General features: G+C 40.8%; 1 protein-coding gene across 3 annotated transcripts in view; it reads left to right on the top strand.

The window, feature by feature from the left end:
* Positions 1–20456, top strand: part of LOC124619758 — a 136578-nt gene that overhangs the window by 37681 nt on the left and 78441 nt on the right. For all 3 annotated transcript variants that reach the window (XM_047146337.1, XM_047146339.1, XM_047146338.1), the window contains exon 2: positions 10241–10412. In XM_047146337.1, the coding sequence (XP_047002293.1) occupies positions 10296–10412 (117 nt within the window). In that variant the 5' untranslated portion in view covers positions 10241–10295. The remainder of the gene's footprint in view (positions 1–10240; positions 10413–20456) is intronic.

Genomic DNA, 20456 nt, shown 5'->3' with positions numbered 1-20456 from the left:
GGTCAATTACATCAAAGGCTTTGGATAAATCTAAAAAGATACCAGTAGTGATTTCCTTATTATCCAGTGCTTTTAAGGTTTTGATGAGATACTCATAAATAGCTGTGGTAGTTGTCTTTTGGTTTCTAAAACCATGCTGGTGTTTTGTCAATAAGGATAGTTTATTAGTAAAGTCTTCCAATCTGGTGTAAAATAATTTTTCAAATATTTTTGAGAATGAGCTGAGTTGTGCTATGGGCCTGTAATTGGCTACATCATTTTTAGAGCCCTTTTTGTGAAGTGGGGTAATTTTAGAAGTCTTTAGTAGGTCAGGGAAAAAGTCTACCAGTATCAATTATAGGCCTCAATTTGAGGAAGAAATCTCTGAGAATGTACTTCTGGAGTACAGCATTGAACGGTAGTGAAACATGGGCTGTGGGAAAACCGGATCAGAACAGAATCGAAGCATTTGAGATGTGGTGCTACAGACGAATGCTGAAAATCAAGTGGACTGATAAGGTAAGAAATGAGGAGGTTCTCCGCAGAATCGGAGAGGAAAGGAATGTATGGAAAATACTGATAAGGAGAAGGGACAGGATAATAGGACATCTATTAAGACATGAGGGAATAACTTCCATGGTACTAGAGGGAACTGTATAGGGCAAAAACTGTAGAGAAAGACAGAGATTTGAATACATACAGCGAATAATTAAGGATGTAAGTTGCAAGTGCTACTCTGAGGTGAAGAGGTTGGCGCAGGAGAGGAATTCGTGACGGTCCGCATCACAGCAGTCAGAAGACTGATAAAAAAAAAGAGGAAGAAGAAGTGTCAGAGCAGTGTTCTGCGTAACTGTGAGTGCATTATGTAGAAACTCAGTGCATTGTCTTCTTGTGATGGGTGTTCCCGTAACCAAGGTAGCTGAAGTTTTTCGTTTCTCAAGAGGCACCGGATCGAAGATTTATACCGCGTGCAGGGAAAGCAGAAAAACATCATCCTCTAATTCACAACGCGTTCGAAAGCATTTGTTGGTTGATCGTGACGGAGACGGTCACTGGAGAGGATTCTGACGAAAAATGAGAGGACGAATGGTGCAAAAGTCACTGCAGAACTCAATGTCGCTCTCGCGGACCCTGTAACTACCAAAACAACACGAAGGCAGCTCTGTAAGTGGGGAATTGAAGGGTGAGCTGCTCACCCGAGATGCAGATGCCCGCAACATGAAAACATGGTACTGTGGAACAATGGAAAAACGGTACTGGGCCGGATGTTTTCAGCTTCTGGACGAGTTTAAGTCCAGAGAGTGAAATATGACGGGGATTCGGTGATGATTTTTTCTTCAGTAGCGCTACAGCCGTCGGTGAGCCTTGGCTTCTTCAACAATCTTCCTGCACACTACTCGGTTATTTGCTGCTCTTTTCCACCCCCGGATTCCCATACTGGTAATATCCATTATTATCTCGTCGATCCATCTTCTTCTAGATCCCCCTTTTCGCCTAGCTGAATGGATCACACCTTTCATCATTTTCCTTGGAATTCTATCCTCTTGCCATTCTCTCCAAGTGTCCTAGCCATCGTATTCGCTGCGATTTCACATATTTTACTATGTCCATGCCTTGTGTTAACTCTTGTAATTCTGCATTGTAGCGTTTTTTCCAGCCTTTTTCCTTCCTTATTGGCCCATAGATTTTGCGTAGTACTTTCCTCTCAATGGTTCTTAGTGCATTTTTATCGTGGTCTGTCAACGTCCATACCTCTGACCCGTATGTGACAATTTGGTCAGCCATATCATGGTATTCTATGGGCCCCATGGTTACTTTGCAAGGTCGCATCACTGCCAAGGACTATGTGACCATTTTGGCTGATCAGGACCATCCCATAATACCTACATCAAAAAAAGTTCTGCGTCATCCCAGTTCCCAGAACTCTTGAAGGTAGATGTTGACTGTGGATATTGTATCACATACACACTTCCTTTGACTGTTCAGAGATGTCAGTAAACCAACCCCAAGATGTAAACAACCATGCATGAGCAGCGCCTATTAGACAGAGGAGGTCTGCAGCCGTTCAGTTCCAGTCATTCCACCAGGAAGGAGGTACACAGATCATGTTGTCTGTAGTTTAACCATACCTAAACAGTCAATACTGCGGTTTGATTGCGTCCGCATTGTTACTTTGTGCCAGGAAGTGCTCTCAACAAGGGAAGTGTCCAGGCGTCTCGGAGTGAACCAAAGCAATGTTGTTCCGATATGGAGGAGATACAGAAAGACAGGAACTGTAGATGACAAGCCTTGCTCAGGCCGCCCAAGTGCTACTGCTGCAGTGGATGACCACTACCTACGGATTATGGCTCGGAGGAAGCGTGACAGCAACGCCACCTTGTTGAATAATGCTTTTCGTGCAGCCACAGGACATCGTCCACAGGACGTTGTGTTACGACTCAAACAGTGCGCAATGGCTGCATGATGTGCAACTTCACTCCCGACGTCCAAGGCGAGGTCCATCTTTGCAACCACGACACTATGCAGTGCAGTACAGATGGGTCCAACAACATGCCGAATGGACGCTCAGGATTGGCATCACGTTCTCTTCACCGATGAGTGTCACATACACCTTCAGTCAGACAATTCTTGGAGACGTGTTTGGAAGCAACCCAGTGAGGCTGAACGCCTTAGACACACTGTCCAGTGAGTGCAGCAAGGTGGGGAGGTTTCCTGCTGTTTTGGGGTGCCATTATGTGGGGCCGACATATGCTGCTGGTGGTCGTGAAAGTGCCATAACAGCTGTATGATACGTGAATGCCATCCTCCACCTATAGTGCAGCCATATTGGCAACATATTGGCGAGGCATTCGTCTTCGTGGACGACAGTTTGCACCCCCATCGTGCACATCTTGTGAATGACTTTCTTCAGGATAATGACATCACTCGATTAGAGTGGCCAGCATGTTCTCCAGACATGAACCCTATCGAACATGCCAGGGATAGATTGAAAAGGACTGTTTATGGTCGACGTGACCCAGCAACCACTCTGAGGGATCTCCGCCGAATCGCCGTTGAGGAGTGGGACAATCTGGACCAACAGTGCCTTGATGAACTTGTGGATAGTATGCCACGACAAATACAGGCATGCATCAATGCAAGAGGACGTGCTATTGTGTATTAGAGGTACTGGTGTGCGCAGCAATCTGGACCACCACCTCTGAAGGTCTCGCTGTATGGTGGTACAACATGCAATGTGTGGTTTTCATAAGCACTAAAGAGGGCGAAAATGATGTTTATGTTGATCTCTATTCCAATTTTCTGTATAGGTTCCGGAACTCTCGGAACCGAGGTGATGCAAAACTTATTTTGTTGTATGTATAATGTTTGCTCCCCAGTGGTGATGCTGTGTTCCAAGACGGCAGCATCCCTGTTCGCACAGCTTGCATAGACCCAAGGTGGATTTCGTGAGCATGTGGATGAACTGTTGTGTCTTTCCTGATCACCACAATCACCAGATCTCAAGATTATTGAGCCTTTGTGCCCTACTTTGGAGAGAACGGTACCTGACCACTATCTACCTCCATCATTGATATGAGAGTTTGCCATTGTTTTATAGGAAGAATGGTGTAAGAATCCATGAAAACCATACAGGACCTGTATTTATCCATTCTGAGATGACTGGAAGCTGTTTTAAATGCCAACAGTATTCGTACACCGTATTATGCGTAGCAATGTGTTGTGTTTTTTGTGTTTCCATATTTTTGCCCACCTCCTATACATTCCTAATTTCCTCAATACTGATTCTTGAAACTTTCTATGTAGGCTTTTGCAGGATGATTGGCATCCATCCGCAAGCATCATACAGTCCAGTTTTCTCAGCATTTCTGTAATTATCGTCTGTGGTGAAATGAACCTCTCATGATTCGTGTCGTCCTTTTTATATGGTCAATATGCGTATCTGCATAAACTTGAGCACTTTTCTGGGATGGCGAGCATTTCATTTTTGGGTTAAATTATCAGTGAATCGAAGGCTACCACGTCTTCACCAACGAATGGGCCTATGTGATCATTCCATTTCGTATCTCCACACATAATTAAACCCAGGTAACTGTATGAGTCAATTCCAGTTGTGACTCGTATTGTAGTCATAGGCACCTATATGTTTGCATTTTGTGAAGTGCACAGTTTTACATTTATGAACACTTAAGGTGCGTAATCAAGCGAAGATGGGAGATGAGCTTCTGAATAGTCGAGGAAGTTGTATAGTTAACTTGCAATAATTTACAAAATTTGTTGAACTGGCCTCGTCCAACTGAATATTCCGATTTATTCATGGAATAGGAATATCTATGGAATGGGCACTCAAATGCACAGAACAGGATTTTTGTCATTCCAGGTCACTTTCTGGTACTTACCTATGAAAATTAACTGTTCCTCCTTCCAGATATTTTGATGTACACCCATAACAACAACAATTGTTCACCACTGGTGTTACTAGTAAATTAACGTCTAAAAACAGGGAAATAAAAAACGTTACGCTTATGTCACTTGACAAGTCCGGTTTGATATCAGCGACGTGAGCTGTGTGTTATGCTCACTTCATACACTAGTGGTTTCCAACCTTTCTGAGACGATATGCCCCTCCCTGCCCCTGTTTTCAGCACTAGCAATTAACTAAACTTCAGGAACAAAAATAATTTTCTTTGAGCACTTTTATTTTTAAATTAAGGAAGATACACTGATCAGCCAGAACATTATGACCACAAACCTACTATCGATGTAAACCCATCCAGGTTGTAGCAGCGTCACCTGGTGAGGAATGGCTGCTAGTCACGAATGGTGCATGTAGCATCAGTGAGCGTGCTGTCCGTGAGTAGAATGGGGAAGGCGCGCGATCAATCTGAGTTTGACCGAGGGCAGATTGTGATGGCCCGGGGGCTCGCCATGAGCATTTTGGAAACTGCGTGACTTGTCGGGTGTTTGAGGAGTGCTGTGGTGAGTGTCTTCAACATGTGGTGAAACCGAGGTGAAACCATGTCCAGATATTGTGAGGTGGCCACCCCTCATTACAGATGTCGGACGTCATAGGTTGGTCAGACTGGTAAAACAGGACAGGCAGTGAACTGTGGCAGAACTAACATCTGACTTTAATGCTGGGCAGAGTGCAAGTGTGTCTGAACACATAGTGCACTGAACACACCTAATGATGGGCCTCCTCAGCATGCATGTACCGATGTTAACACCACGACATCGGCAACTACGAATGAAATGAGCACGTGACCATCGGCACTGGGCGCTGGCGCTGTGGCAGAGCGTTACATGGTGTGATGAATCATGATACCTTCTTCATCATACCAATGGGAGGGCACGAATCAGTCGTCTTCCAGGGGAACATCTCCTTGATACTTGTACTGCAGGACAGAGACAAGCTGGCGACGGCTCCTTTATGCTCTGGGTAATATTTACATGAGGAATCATTGGTCCAGTAGAGCTCATGCAAGGCACCATGACGGCCAAGGTGTATCTTACACTAGTTGCAGACCAGGTTCACCCCTTTGTGACGATCATGTTTCCCGACAGCAGTGGCGTTTTCCAACAAGATGATAAACCATGTCACAAGGCCAGAAGTGTGATGGAGTGGTTTGAGGAACACAGTAGCGGGCTCCAATTGATGTGCTGCCCCCTCCCCAACTCGCCAGATCTGAACCAGGTCAAACATATCTGGGATGTGATTAAACGTGACGCAGGGCTCATTGCCCCCCTCCCCAGAGTTTATGGAAATTAGGTGGCGTGTGTGCAGATGTGGTGCCAACTCCCTCCAGCGGCTTACCAAGGCCTCATTGCTTCCATCCCAAGACGCGTCTGCGCTATCCGTGCTAAAGGTGAACATTCCGCCTATTAGTTAGGTGGTCATAATATTCTGGCTTATCGGTGTATTTTGTTTAATTATTTTGACTGGCTATAGAATCAACAGTTCATTAGTATAGAAATATAACCACATTCCAGCACACCATATTATGCGATGACTCGGCAACTATAGTGATGTTTTCCGTCTGAAGATTTCTTAAGTCTACGGTCACACGAGCCCTGTAGCAGAGAGGAAATGCGAGGTCACTGTTCAGCGGTGTGTACCCATAATTTTTATGTGTTAATTTACATCCATAAAATATGAAAGGTAAAGTCTAATAAAATTTTATCCAGTAATTGAAGGTATATTTTTGAACCTTTATCAGACCAACATAATAATTACAAGTCAAAACACTAAAACTACGTGTCACAATTTCTGTTTAGTTTTTTTCACATAGCAAGGAAAACGACCTCATAGCCAAGTGAATAGTACAGTGCTATTCCTTGCTTTGTATTTCTTCCAAATAAGGAAATTATTGAGCCGTTGAGAGCAGAAATGTGTCGTGTGACTGTTATATCGTGGAGACGAGCACTGTTTTGATTCAATGTTCAGATGTCACCGTCATTGTAGTTTTCCGGTGCTTATCACCACTCTTCTTGATGCTCATGGGCTGGATAAGGATTTCCGCATCAGATACACTTTACACTAACAGGAAGATTAGGAAGAGACACGTCTACTTTAGAAGACTAATATCCAAATAAGTTTCAACAGCTTAGGTTCTGTATACACTGAGGTAATGGAAGTCATGGGATTGCGATATGCACATATACAAATGGCCATAGTATCATGTACACAATGTATAATAGGGCAGCGCATTGGTGGTGGAGCTGTCATTTGTATTTGGGTAATTCATGTGAAAACATTTCTGACGTCATTACTGCCACATGACGGGAATTTACAGACTTTGAACCCTAGATGGTAGTGAGATCTGGATGCATGGGACGTTCCAGTTCAGGAATCGTTAGGGAATTCAATACTGCAAGATCCGCGGTGTCAAGAGCGTGCTGAGAATACCACATCTCAGTATAGAGAATGCGGTGGGCGACGGCCTTCTTTTAACGATCGAGAGCAGCAGCATTTGCGTAGTTGTCACTGCTAACAGAGAAGCAATGCTGCATGAAATAATCGCAGAAATCAATGCGGGACGTTTGGAGTTAATGGGCTATGGCAGCAGACGACCGACGCGAGTGCTTTGCTAACAGCACGATATCGCCTGCAGCGCCTCTCCTTTGCTCTCCACCATATCGGTTGAACCATAGCTGACTGGAAAACCATGACCTGGCCAGATGAGTGGCACAACTAACATCAGCCTTTAATGCTAGGCATATTGCAAGTGTGTCTGAACACACAGTGCACTGAACACTCCTTATGATGGGCGTACGCAGCCAACCACCCACGCATGTGCCAATATTAACAATATTAACCAGCTATGACTGAAATATGCACATGACCATTGGCATTGGACGTTGGTGCAGTGGCTGAATCGTGATACCTTCATCATCATACCGATGAGAGGACGCAAATCCGTCGCCTTCCAGGGGAACATCTCCTTGATGCGTGTAATGTGGGATGCAGACAAGCTGGCGACAGCTACTAGACCGATTAGCAATGGTTCCAAGGGAAAGAAACCCAGCAATGACTGTGAGAGTGGTGTGCTGACCACATGGCCCTCCAGTGACGGCATTGGCAAAGGATGACACGGCGGTCGGTCAGGCCTGAACTCGGAACTTATGTACCTACCTTATCGACTATGCTATACTACATGTTCTTCTAAATACTGAAAAGAACCACAATTTTCACTGACATTAGTTGCTGCGGGCTAGCACATTGTCGCAAGCCCGAAAAGTACATACCTGCCTCAGCCGCGTATGGCCTGAAGCTGACCTAGTGACCAGGAGGTTCTTAATCTCGTTTCCACTAGGTGCGAATAGTAACTACTGTTAAGTTCTTTTATCATCGCTTGAATTTCTAGGAAGTAGAGCTGTCAGGGGCTCCCTGATGTGGTTGCTGACTTGCACAGACTATCTCAGACTGTATAATAAACTATTGCAGCTCATGTTAAAAAATAAAATACGTTTATTATAAGGCTATATGTGGGACTATGTCAGGCATTAAAATGTAGTGACACACAGATCGGGAAAATCTGATCTACTTTTAGCCGTTGAAGCTGGGAACTTACCACTGGGACCAACGACGGGAGGGAATGAGCAGACTAACATTTGAAAGGCTTAAACATTAAAGTGGTGTGTATGTGGGTTGAGGATGTAGCACAGACAGTTTAACATTTATTAACTGGTTAAAACACGAGCATATTTATTTATGCTATTTACAGTACTATAGATGAATAAGATAAATATGTTACCAGGTTGTAGAATGCCAACTTTATTTGTTGAACGTAAACATATATAAAATACATTGGTGAAAGGCATAATATTTGGATATATTCTTATGCATACAGACAGGTGTATGTCAACAGATACAGATATGCTTTGGTGGAGGTCGAAACAAGAAGCTGATGGTGACAGAGAGGCGATATTATGTTGCCAAATCCTTTGTCCTCCCACTACTTAGGTCACATGGTGTTCATTTGTTATACTCCCGGAACACTGTTGTTTGTCGGCGTCGTGCAAGGTTCGCTGGTGCATGGAACGTTTTCTTAAATTTTATTTTTTTATCCGATTCCCTAACTTACACTGAATGGATACTGCGTGAACCATGATTTTTTTTTTTTTAACTTATGCGCATTAGCCTAATTGCAAGTAAACGAGAAGACAATTGTTTCATTTTTCTCAGTAAAAGTACTCCAAAATAATTTCCGAAGTGATTTGAGCTAAAAGTAAGTGCAGCACACCTTTGGATTCAGACGATTAAAACATTATCATATTTTAAAAATTAGTGATGAAGAGATATTAATTGTATAATTAAAACCAAGAGAAACAAATATTCCGTATTTTGTATCAATGATCAATTGTTCAGCATAAAACTCACAGTAGAAAGAGGCCATGGAGAATGAATATGTATGCTTAAAGAATTGCAAGTTAAATAAAAAATTTTATGCATGAAGTTGTATTGTTGTATTTAAAGTTAAATAAAAAACCTCAAAAAAAAAGGCATTGTTGTGAAACCAGTGGTGAGTTTGGAAATGAACTGAGGATGTGAAGAGGGTGTGAGAGAATGGCTGTCACACAGGAATGGCGAATATAAATTCATAATGGTGTATCAAGATCGTTTAATGGAGTTCGTCAACCTACGGCCTTTGAAAACTAAGACAGCTGAAGAAGTAGCGTAATACCTGCTTCATATACACTTAAGCGCCAGAGAAACTGGTATAGGCATGCGTCTTCAAATACAGAGATGTATAAACAGACAGAATACCACACTATTGTCGGCAATGCCTCTATAAGACAAGTGTCTGGTGCAGTTGTTAGATCAGTTACTACTGCTACAATGACAAGTTATCAAGATTCAAGTGAGTTTGAACGTGATGTTATATTCGCACAGGCAATGTGATACAGCATCTCCAAGGTAGCGATGAAGTGGGGATTTTCCCATACGACCATTTGACGAGTGTACCTTGACTATGAGGAATCCGGTAAAACATCAAATCTCTGACATCGCTACGGTCGGAACAAGATCCTGCGAAAACAGGATCAATGACGACTGAAGAGAATCATTCAACATGGCAGAAGTGCAACAGTTCTGCTGGCCATCAAACTCCCCAGACATGAACATTATTGAGCATATCTGGGATGCCTTGCAACGTGCTGTTTATACTCTTACAGATGTATGACAGTCCTGTAGGATTCATGGTGTCAGTTCCCTCCAGGACTACTTAAGACATTAGTCGAGTCCATGCCATATCATGTTGTGGCATTTCTGCATGCTCACAGGGGCCCTATACAATATTAGGCAGGTGTACCAGTTTCTTTGATTCTTCCGTGTATCCCTATTGGTATCTACTTGATACTGACTTGCAAAGTCAAAGATAATTTTATTGATTTTCAGTTTTATTCCCAGTTTTCATTATAAGTGACCAGTAACATTAGAACATTTACTAAATTTCTTTATTTTTTCCATGGTTACTTTCCTGTCTCACTCTTGGTTGTGTTAACTGTTATAACCTTTAATTCACTAATAATTTGCGTGGACATACAAGCATAGAAACAATAGTGAGTTTCATACTACCAACTCCGTATCTCTCACTCAACTGCCGTGCCGTGACATGCGGCCGGCGCCGTTCATAGCTAGGTGGCGCTCCCGCGCTCAGCTGAGCTGCGGAGCGCCTCTATCGCTGTGTTCGCGTACTGACGTAGCGGCACTTTTAAATCTCGTGGTACTGTCACAACATTAACCATTTTCAATTTTTTTCAGGACACTACTATATTTCAGCAAGACACCAGAATGAAGAAATGAAAGCAGATATAAAATGCTTTGGGAGAGAATCTTCTTGGTGCTTGCACACCTTTTGGTTGTCGTTCTGTTGGTGTCATCACTTCCACCTCAGCCTGACTGCTACACGTCTTATGGGCAGAGAATAAAGAATGTAAGTTAAATATCAAACAAAATTAAAATAAGATAAGAAAAGCTCCTCCATTTTAGTTATAAACTAACAGGTAATGAAAAAGTTGAAATAGGATAGACATAATTTTAATTATGTGATTTTTTTTAGTAATATATCATGGGAGGTGGGTGGTACATACCAAATAAATTAGTTGATTATTTCTCAACTGATGAGATGGCAGGGTAATTGTGTAGAGTGACTGTTAGTCTATTGAAATGAAAGTTAGTGTATAATTAGCAAATGGAGAGATTAAATGTGGGAAGGAGAAACAGAAAGTGCAGTCAATTGTGTCTGAAAAATTACAGGAACTGAGCAGCAGGGCAGAGGCAGAATGAGAGCAGCCAGAAAATAACTTACAAACACAAATGATTAGTCACTATAGAGCATTTTTACATGCAACTGGACTCATACAACTAAATAATTAGGTAAATGTTAATAAGTTCAAGAAACTAATAAAAAATATAAATACACTGTATAATTAGGTAAATGATTATAACAATAAACAATGGAAAGCCCAGGTTGGAATATCAACAATTATGAAAAGGACAGATTGCCACTCACTGTAAAGATGATATGTTGAGCTGCAGGCAGGCACAGTGGAAAGACTGTTACACACCAAGCTTTCGACCAAAGCTGTCTTCAGAAAAGAAATGGCAACACCCACACACAAGGAGGTACACCTCATACACACATGACTGTTATCTCCAGCCACTCTAGCCAGCTGGGTAAATGACAGGTAGTACAAGACAGGAATAAAACAGATATACAGGATGTCTTATGGTTATGTAATACAGTCTGGTTTTTCCTTTTCTTTTTTAGTTCATTCCTATAAGAAACATGGGTCATTTTTCACACACTCCTGGAACTGTAGAGCCAAGTAAAATCCTCTACTTTTCATCTGTTTTACAATGACAGTTTTAAATTTGCTATTACTATGTAGGCTTTTACAAGTAATTCTTTGAAGTAGACAAGACCAAGATATTTGTAGCTGTTATGTGGTTTTGCCAGCCTAGCATAAAGTTTGTTAATTGTATGTCCACTTCTTGATTTATTGTCATGTCTGATCTCCTTAGGTTATACAGTTTTCTTTTTACTGTCATTATAGTATGTTGTGTGAAATAAGGGTTATGTGATTCAAGTAGGCCAGATTCTGCAAACCATTTGATGCTTTCTTTCACATATTAAACACTAATTTTGGACCTACAAAATTATTCTTTAGTAGTAGTAGTTCATAATTCAGGTGGGTGTAGAAGAATGTCAAATATGCATATAATAGGAGTTTTATACTGACACTGCTCCTCAATTTATGCAGTACATAAGTATACATAGTAGTCTTCCACACAATTTACCTATCTGGGGTATCTCAGTTAGTTTTCTGACTTTGTGAAGTCCTAAAAATTTATATTATAATGAATGAGAGCATTCAGTTTGAATATAGTGTCTTCAATTTTACTGCCTTTTTCTGTTGTACATTTCCCTACAATATAAAGAGATACTTTGGTATGATGTGAAAATAGTTGGCAGTATTTTAAAATCCAGGAAGATCCTGCTGTGCTTGACGGAATGAGAACAAGGCGTTTTTGTTTAGGCAACAAGGTAGGGGACTGTAAAGCCACAAGAAGAAAAATGAGTTGATGAGTTCCAAGTGGAAATAAATTTTAAAGAGAGATGAAAAATAGCCAATTGAAGGAAAACAAAGGAAACTGAAAATAGAGTGAAACACCACAAAAATAGATACTTTTTGAAGGAGGAGAAGAAAGAAGTGAAAGGAAATTTAGCCTAAAAGTAATCTAAGCTGTGTTTGAAAGACAAATGTAGCTTGCAAATTTAGGTTTGTATTTATATTAAGTATATGATCACATATTGTATGTATGACTAACATAAAAAAGATTCTCAGGAGGTTTTAGTACTGCTTAATATTTGCAACCAGCAAGAGACATGCTTTGTCTTAGATATGTGGGAATGACATCAATTTGTGGTGCCCAGTTTGTTAACAACCATGCCCACAAATCTACATCTACAGAAAGTAAAATGTTTTCTAATTTTACAAAAAATATGGAAGTTTATATAAATTAATGGATGACTTTATAAGGCAATTTTCCTTGCTGAATATAAATACATGATACTAGTACCCTTTCCAAGAAGAAAATTTGCTGTTTTGGCAATGATCTTGCAGGCTTCCAATTCAGTTCCCATCCGTAATATTGCCATGAGCCGTGGTGCATGCATTGTGGCTTTGCCGTGCTGTGGGTTGCCAGCTCAAACTTGAAAACCAATGATTATTAGTTATTTAGGATTTATCATTTCTGAAATGTTCTGGAAATATCTTGTGTTTGTATATTCTGGAATATTTAATGTTTGTATAAACACTAGTATTCTGAATATTTGATCTTTGTGTGGATAGCTGAACTCTCCATGCAGGAGTTTGGTCTGTTCTGGCTCTACGTTGATGTTTGTAATAAACCTGCTTTTAGTGCTTGGAGTTACATTTTGGATTTGGACTTAAGTGTGGTTACAAAGTGTCATTGTTTAGTAGAGGTGCCAGGTACTTCAAAACATCTACATCGCTGTTACTCACATCACTGTTACTCCAATCAGGCAACATAAAAACCATCACCTACGTGAACAGGAACTGGAGGACCAGCTTACATCATCCCATGGTCCGTATATTCAGGAGATCAGTGGATTCCAAGCCAGAAGTGAGTCAGCTGCACAACAGAAATCCATCAGCTTTCTCTGGAGATGCTGGCCAGGGCTTGAGGAAATAGCGGAAGGGATTCAACTGAGTTTCCAAATTCAAAAAGTGGGATGGCGTGATGTGTATGGCAAATGTCTACTTTCACTTTGTTGGCATAGCTCAGCAATGGTTCAAGAAAAATGGAGAAAAAAGCTGGTATAAATTCCAGGCTAAGCCGAAGACAATGTTTGCTGACATTCAGCAGCAACTCTGCTTAGTGGAAGAACAATTGAAGAACAGAGCCCATTGACATAGGGAAACAACACAGTCCTACATAATGTTTTGCTCCTATGCCACATTGTGAATACAAATATGATTAGCTGAAAAAATCACACACTTGATAAGAGGAGTTGCAGAAGACATATACCAAGCTCTTCTGAGGAAATGCAACAGAAATGAATTGGACAAAAGAAATATGAACAACTCGTAAAAGTCCTATGGCAGTTGTGGAAGACCATCTCATATGCCAGACAGTGAGAGAAGAGGTACAGCATTATCTCTATCTGACAATGAGGAATGGATACAGCACATTGGAGAGTGATCTTGTCCAGGGTATGGTGATCAGACAACAACCTAGTACCCAACCAATGTGGTTACAACTGACTCTGATGCCACATATAATGCCCTGTAGAAGAACAGCCATTTGGAGGAAAGAGGACAGCTTGCTAGTGTGTTCCCACTATGGACACTCTAGATATGTTGTACACTAGAGCAGGGAAAGAAGGCAAATTTTCAGTGACTACTATGCCACAATAGTCTGTTCATGCCAGGCAACTTCAGATGGTTATAGTTGACCTGTGGGGCAAAGGCCATCACCATACCCTGGACGAGATCACTCTCCAATTTGCTGTATCCATTTCTCATTCTCAGATAGAGGTACCAGCCACTCACCTAGCCACTGACTTCAGAAGAACTAAGCAAGATGACCATCTATGGAGGGGAGACCACAACAGATGCAAATACTCCATGCATGACAGTCACAGAGACATCAGGAAATCTCACTGACATGACGATCAAATGCCAAACCTGTGCAGGCACTAATGACTCAGGTGCTTCCTTTTCCATAATGTTGAATGTTTATCATCATCAGTTAATGAAGACCGTGTTACATAATATCAAAGTGATTGTACTGAAAATCACAAATGAGAAATACATCCAGCTGACAGAAACATGTACTGCAAGAATATCTTATCAGACAGAATGTAATCATAATGTTGTTCTTAGATGTGACTTCTTGCAGGCATCACAAGCAGTCATAGAATGTGTCAGATCAGAGCTCCAGATTGGTGAAGCTATTCAAATAAACACAAATAACAAAGACTGCTCTAGATTGTTATCCCACCATCATCAATGAGACAAGAAGTAGTTGAAATGCTCAGTTAAACTTTTAAGCTTTTGTTCATTACAAAAAAAAATCTCAGGGTCAGAAAAGAAATCTACATGACAGTGACAATTATAAGTATTGGAAGTGGTCAAGGACAATTTTTTATCACTAACTTTCAAAACATCCATAACTCACCACTAAAGTTCTGTATGTACAGACAGCTGCCCAGTTCAGGAAGGGTAGCGTAGTGTCACTGATGAAGAATAGATTAGTGGCACTGGTGAAGAATCATGCTCTGCTACCATTACAGACAACACAGTAGAGGAACCACTATTGAACTGTAAATAGGATCTAGCCAGGCCAAAGAACAGCATTGGTGAGTGACAGCCATTCTGTGGCAGTTTTAGGGTGAAGAAAAGACTAACTAAGGGGCCCATGGTATAATACTTTGTCAACACTGGGGATCATCCACCAACTAGCCACCTCTCATATTAAGTGTCGCCAAACAATGGATAATTCGGGAGATATTGGAGAAGATGCTGCAAGATAACACCATTGAACTTTCAGAGAGCCTATGATCCTTTCCTGTGGTACATGTGAAGAAGGTTGTCACACAGCACTTCTGCTTTGATTACCGACGACTGTAAAAGGTCAGAAAAAAGATGCCTAATCATTGCAGCACATTGATAATGTTTTAGACTGTGTGAAAAGAGCAAAGACTTTCTCAACTACGGGCATGCAAACAGTCTATTGGCAAATCAAAGTTGACCAGGAAAAGACTGCATTCATAACTCTTGACGGCATAGCATGCCTACCACATTCAAACATATGATGGACAACCTGTTCAATTCCTAAAATAAATTATGTGTCTTTGCTATCTGGCTAACACTGTCACTTCTTTTAAGACATTTAAAAAGCACCTATGCCACCTGACAATCATGTTAATGTGTTTAAGACTGCAGGTCTTTTCCTGCATCAGAAAATGTCTCTTCACCAACCAAGAAATAAACATCTTGTGGTGGGAGGATATGGCAATGGAGTCTGTCCCGGTCCAAAGAAAAAAGAGCAGTCACAGATTTTCTGACTCCTTGGCACATTCATGATGTCAGAAGTTTTCTCAGAATGTGACGATACTACTGGTACTTGATAAAGGGCTTCTGCACCAGAGCATGTCCCTTGCAGGAACAACTGCAGGGAGATGGATTTTCATGGAAGAAGATGAAAGAAAGATCTTTCCTAGCATTGTATTACATGAATGATGAGACAGAACTTCACAATGATGCTAGTGTTTGTGCAATAGATACATTGCTAGACCCAATTCAGAAAAAAAGGTGGATAGTGCTCTTCCATTCTGAGTTGAGTTATTCTGCAATTGAGAAAAGTGCCAGTTGTTTGGGCCATCAACAAGTTCTGGTCATACCATTTTGATGGACCATCATTTTATTTGGCTGACTGGCCTGAAGGATTCATTGGGTTGATGAGAAAGATGAGCACTATGGCTTCAGAGTGGTATACAAAAGCAGGTGCAAACACAAGAATGGTGAGAATGGAATCACGGTCATTGCTGCATTAAATGATATTGCTGCTGAACAGAGTGAAGATCCAGCACTGCTATAAACCATAGAAGCCTTGAATAAGGAGGAATTTATGAAAGGAAGATTCCAGTTAATAAACAGAACACAGTAAAAGTGGAACTATGATCCAATAGCATGGAAGTGTTTGCTCGTCATTCTGTCTCATTGTATGGCCAGCTATCGTGTAGTATTCTCATGATGCTTTGACATCCAGTCCCCAGGGATTCATGAAGACTCTAGATAGAATCAAACACATGTATCATTGGCCAAGTCTCTAATGGTCCATTAGACACTATGTGAATCACTGTAAGGACTGCCAGTGAGGGAAGCACCTACCACAGTTACCTCCGGGACATCTAGTACTAATCCTGCCTGCAGTGGTGTAATTCCACAATACCAGAATCAACCTCTTGGGGAGGTTTCTGAAGTAAAAAAGAAAGAATCTATGGACTATTGTCTGTACTGACTGTCTCACCCACTATGGCCTCACCAAAGCTGTACTGACTGCCAAAGCTCTGGAAATTGAAGTTTCCCTTGTAGAAGACTTCATTTTGAAACTTGTTGCTCCCCATGTGATGATCTTTGGTTGTGGAAAAGTTTTGCAGTTGAGACTAGTATCAGAGGTAAGTTCACATTGCAACATCACCCACAGGATGACAACTGCTTACCATACACAGACTAATCGCCTCACAGAACAATTTAATAAGATGTTGGCAGATATGCTCTCGATATACATTGCTGCTGAACAGAGAGATTGGGATACAAGCTGCCGATCATGATATTCACATACAACACAGGAAAGCAAGTATTCAGTCTCTACACCATTCTTTCTGCTCCATCATCACAAGGCCGAGACGAGAATGGATATTCTGTTCCCATTGCAATCAGGATGACTATGTGAAACAGCACATCACAAGGACTGAAGAAGCAAGGCAGTGGGCTCACAAACAGGCCTTGTACATCCAATAGAACAACCAAAAGTACTATAATGTGAAGCACTGGCCAGTGAGATACAGTGCAGGAGACCTGATATGAATTTATATGCCTGTGCAGAAAGCAGTATTATTGGAAAAGTTACTAAACTGCTACATTGGGCTGTATCGTATCCTTTGTTGCTTGGCAAACATCACATTTGAAGACAAGGGTCACTTTATGAAAAATGCAAAGCACAGAGATTTCCTTTCATGTTGGTCTCCACAATAAACTGAAATATGGTAAAAACAGACATTTTACTGAGTATGTTCATCATTATAAAGCTATATTTAAAAAAGTTGTGAAGGCTGTCACACAAATGGCAAACAATAAATTCATTGTACAACATAAAAGTAAGACAAAAACAAGATGGTCCATTGTCAAATCAGAGTTAGGTGTTAAAGTTAGTAGTAATGAAACATCTAGGATTAAAGTAGATGGTAACTTCATTGTAAATCCAGCTGGAATCTCAGAGCGTTTAAATGAAAATTCTTAAATGTGGCAAAGTCAGATGTTAGAGTATCAGAGTAAAATAAATCGCTTTGCACTCCAGCAAGATAGTACATTTCGAGACCAATCATTCAAGATGTGTAGAACTTAAAATACAACATAAAAATCAACTTACGCAAAAAGTTGACACATTCAAATTCCTATGACTGAATGTAGACAAGAACAAGCTGGAATACACGTACTGACTTCCTATCAAATAAACAGTGCAGTTTTCCATTTGCAATGCAAATACTAGCAAATTCCACTGACTTGAGTACACAAAAATTCACTTGTCACAGTTATTTTGAATCTGTTATTAGGTATGGTATAACTTTCTGGGGTGTTTCAAATAGTGTATCTTGAATAATGAAACTGCAAAAGAAAATTGTCAGTTACACATGTACAGCACAGCAAACAGAGTCTTGTTGCTCATTATTTTGGAAACTACAAATCCCAACAGTTCCCTCCATATACATTTATGAAATTACAATCTTCCTACACTGCAGACAATAATTACTTGAGGATAATCATTTCAACCAGACATAAAATATTAAAAATAAAAATAATTAATGCTACCCACACACCAGCTGAAATTATATACACAGACTCCACAGTATATGGGGATGACAATGTGTAACAAGTTAATGGACAAAAACATATTTAATATGAAGACAGAAGAAAAACAAAGCTACAGCAGATTCTGTGGAAAAAATGCTACCATTCAATAGAAGAATTCATACAGGATGAAATGATAATTTGAGCAAGAGGTAACTAAGTGTTAGATTATATTTATGTATAACCGAACAAAAGCGCTGGCAGGTCGATAGACACACAAACAAACACAAACATACACACAAAATTCAAGCTTTCGCAACAAACTGTTGCCTCATCAGGAAAGAGGGAAGGAGAGGGAAAGACGAAAGGATGTGGGTTTTAAGGGAGAGGGTAAGGAGTCATTCCAATCCCGGGAGCGGAAAGACTTACCTTAGGGGGAAAAAAGGACAGGTATACACTCGCACACACGCACATATCCATCCACACATACAGACACAAGCCAATATATATATAATTTTTCCCACGTGGAATGTTTCCTTCCATTATATTATATTTATGTATATATAAATATAAATATAAATGATATCAATATAATGGAAGGAAACATTCCACGTGGGAAAAATTATATATAAAAACAAAGATGAGGTGACTTACCGAACAAAAGCGCTGGCAGGTCGATAGACACACAAACAAACACAAACATACACACAAAATTCAAGCTTTCGCAACAAACTGTTGCCTCATCAGGAAAGAGGGAAGGAGAGGGGAAGACGAAAGGAAGTGGGTTTTAAGGGAGAGGGTAAGGAGTCATTCCAATCCCGGGAGCGGAAAGACTTACCTTAGGGGGAAAAAAGGACAGGTATACACTCGCACACACGCACATATCCATCCACACATACAGACACAAGCAGACATATGTCTGCTTGTGTCTGTATGTGTGGATGGATATGTGCGTGTGTGCGAGTGTATACCTGTCCATTTTTCCCCCTAAGGTAAGTCTTTCCGCTCCCGGGATTGGAATGACTCCTTACCCTCTCCCTTAAAACCCACTTCCTTTCGTCTTCCCCTCTCCTTCCCTCTTTCCTGATGAGGCAACAGTTTGTTGCGAAAGCTTGAATTTTGTGTGTATGTTTGTGTTTGTTTGTGTGTCTATCGACCTGCCAGCGCTTTTGTTCGGTAAGTCACCTCATCTTTGTTTTTATATATAATATAAATATAAATATAAATATATATATATATATAAATAAATTGTATACATGTATTTATGTATATATAAATAAATTGTCCCCCAACCCAAGAACCATGGACCTTGCCGTTGGTGGGGAGGCTTGCGTGCCTCAGCGATACAGATAGCCGTAACGTAGGTGCAACCACAATGGAGGGGTATCTGTTGAGAGGCCAGACAAACATGTGGTTCCTGAAGAGGGGCAGCAGCCTTTTCAGTAGTTGCAGGGGCAACAGTCTGGATGATTGACTGATCTCGCCTTGTAACACTAACCAAAACGGCCTTGCTGTGCTGGTACTGCGAACGGCTGAAAGGAAGGGGAAACTACAGCCGTAATTTTTCCCGAGGGCATGCAGCTTTACTGTATGGTTAAATGGTGATGGCATCCTCTTGGGTAAAATATTCCAGAGGTAAAATAGTCCCCCATTCGGATATCCGGGCGGGGACTACTCAAGAGGACGTCGTTATCAGGAGAAAGAAAACTGGCGTTCTACGGATCGAAGCGTGGAATGTCAGATCCCTTAATCGAGCAGGTAGGTTAGAAAATTTAAAAAGGGAAATGGATAGTTTAAAATTAGATATAGTAGGAATTAGTGAAGTTCGGTGGCAGGAGGAACAAGACTTTTAGTCAGGCGAATACAGGGTTATAAATACAAAATCAAATAGGGGTAATGCAGGAGTCGGTTTAATAATGAATAAAAAAATAGGAGTGCAGATAAGCTACTACAAACAGCATAGTGAACGCCTTATAGTGGCCAAGATAGACACAAAACGCACGCCTACTACAGTAGTTCAAGTTTATATGCCAACTAGCTCTGCAGATGACAAAGAAATTGAAGAAATGTGTGATGAAATAAAAGAAATTATTCAGATAGTGAAGTGAGATGAAAATTTAATACTCATGGGGGACTGGAATTCAATAGTAGGAAAAGGGAGAGAAGGAAACGTAGTAGGTGAATATGGATTGGGGCTAAGAAATGAAAGAGGAAGCCACCTGGTAGAATTTTGCACAGAGCACAACTTAATCATAGCTAACACTTTGTTCAAGAATCATAAAAGAAGGTTGTATACATGGAAGAAGCCTGGAGATACTGACAGGTTTCAGATAGATTATATAATGATAAGACAGATATTTAGGAACCAGGTTTTA

Source organism: Schistocerca americana, chromosome 6, assembly GCF_021461395.2.
Source record: "Schistocerca americana isolate TAMUIC-IGC-003095 chromosome 6, iqSchAmer2.1, whole genome shotgun sequence".
In the NCBI taxonomy this organism is placed as follows: Eukaryota; Metazoa; Arthropoda; class Insecta; order Orthoptera; family Acrididae; genus Schistocerca; species Schistocerca americana.
The sequence above is the reverse complement of the archived record's forward strand: the minus strand, read 5'-3'. Positions and strand labels throughout refer to the sequence as shown.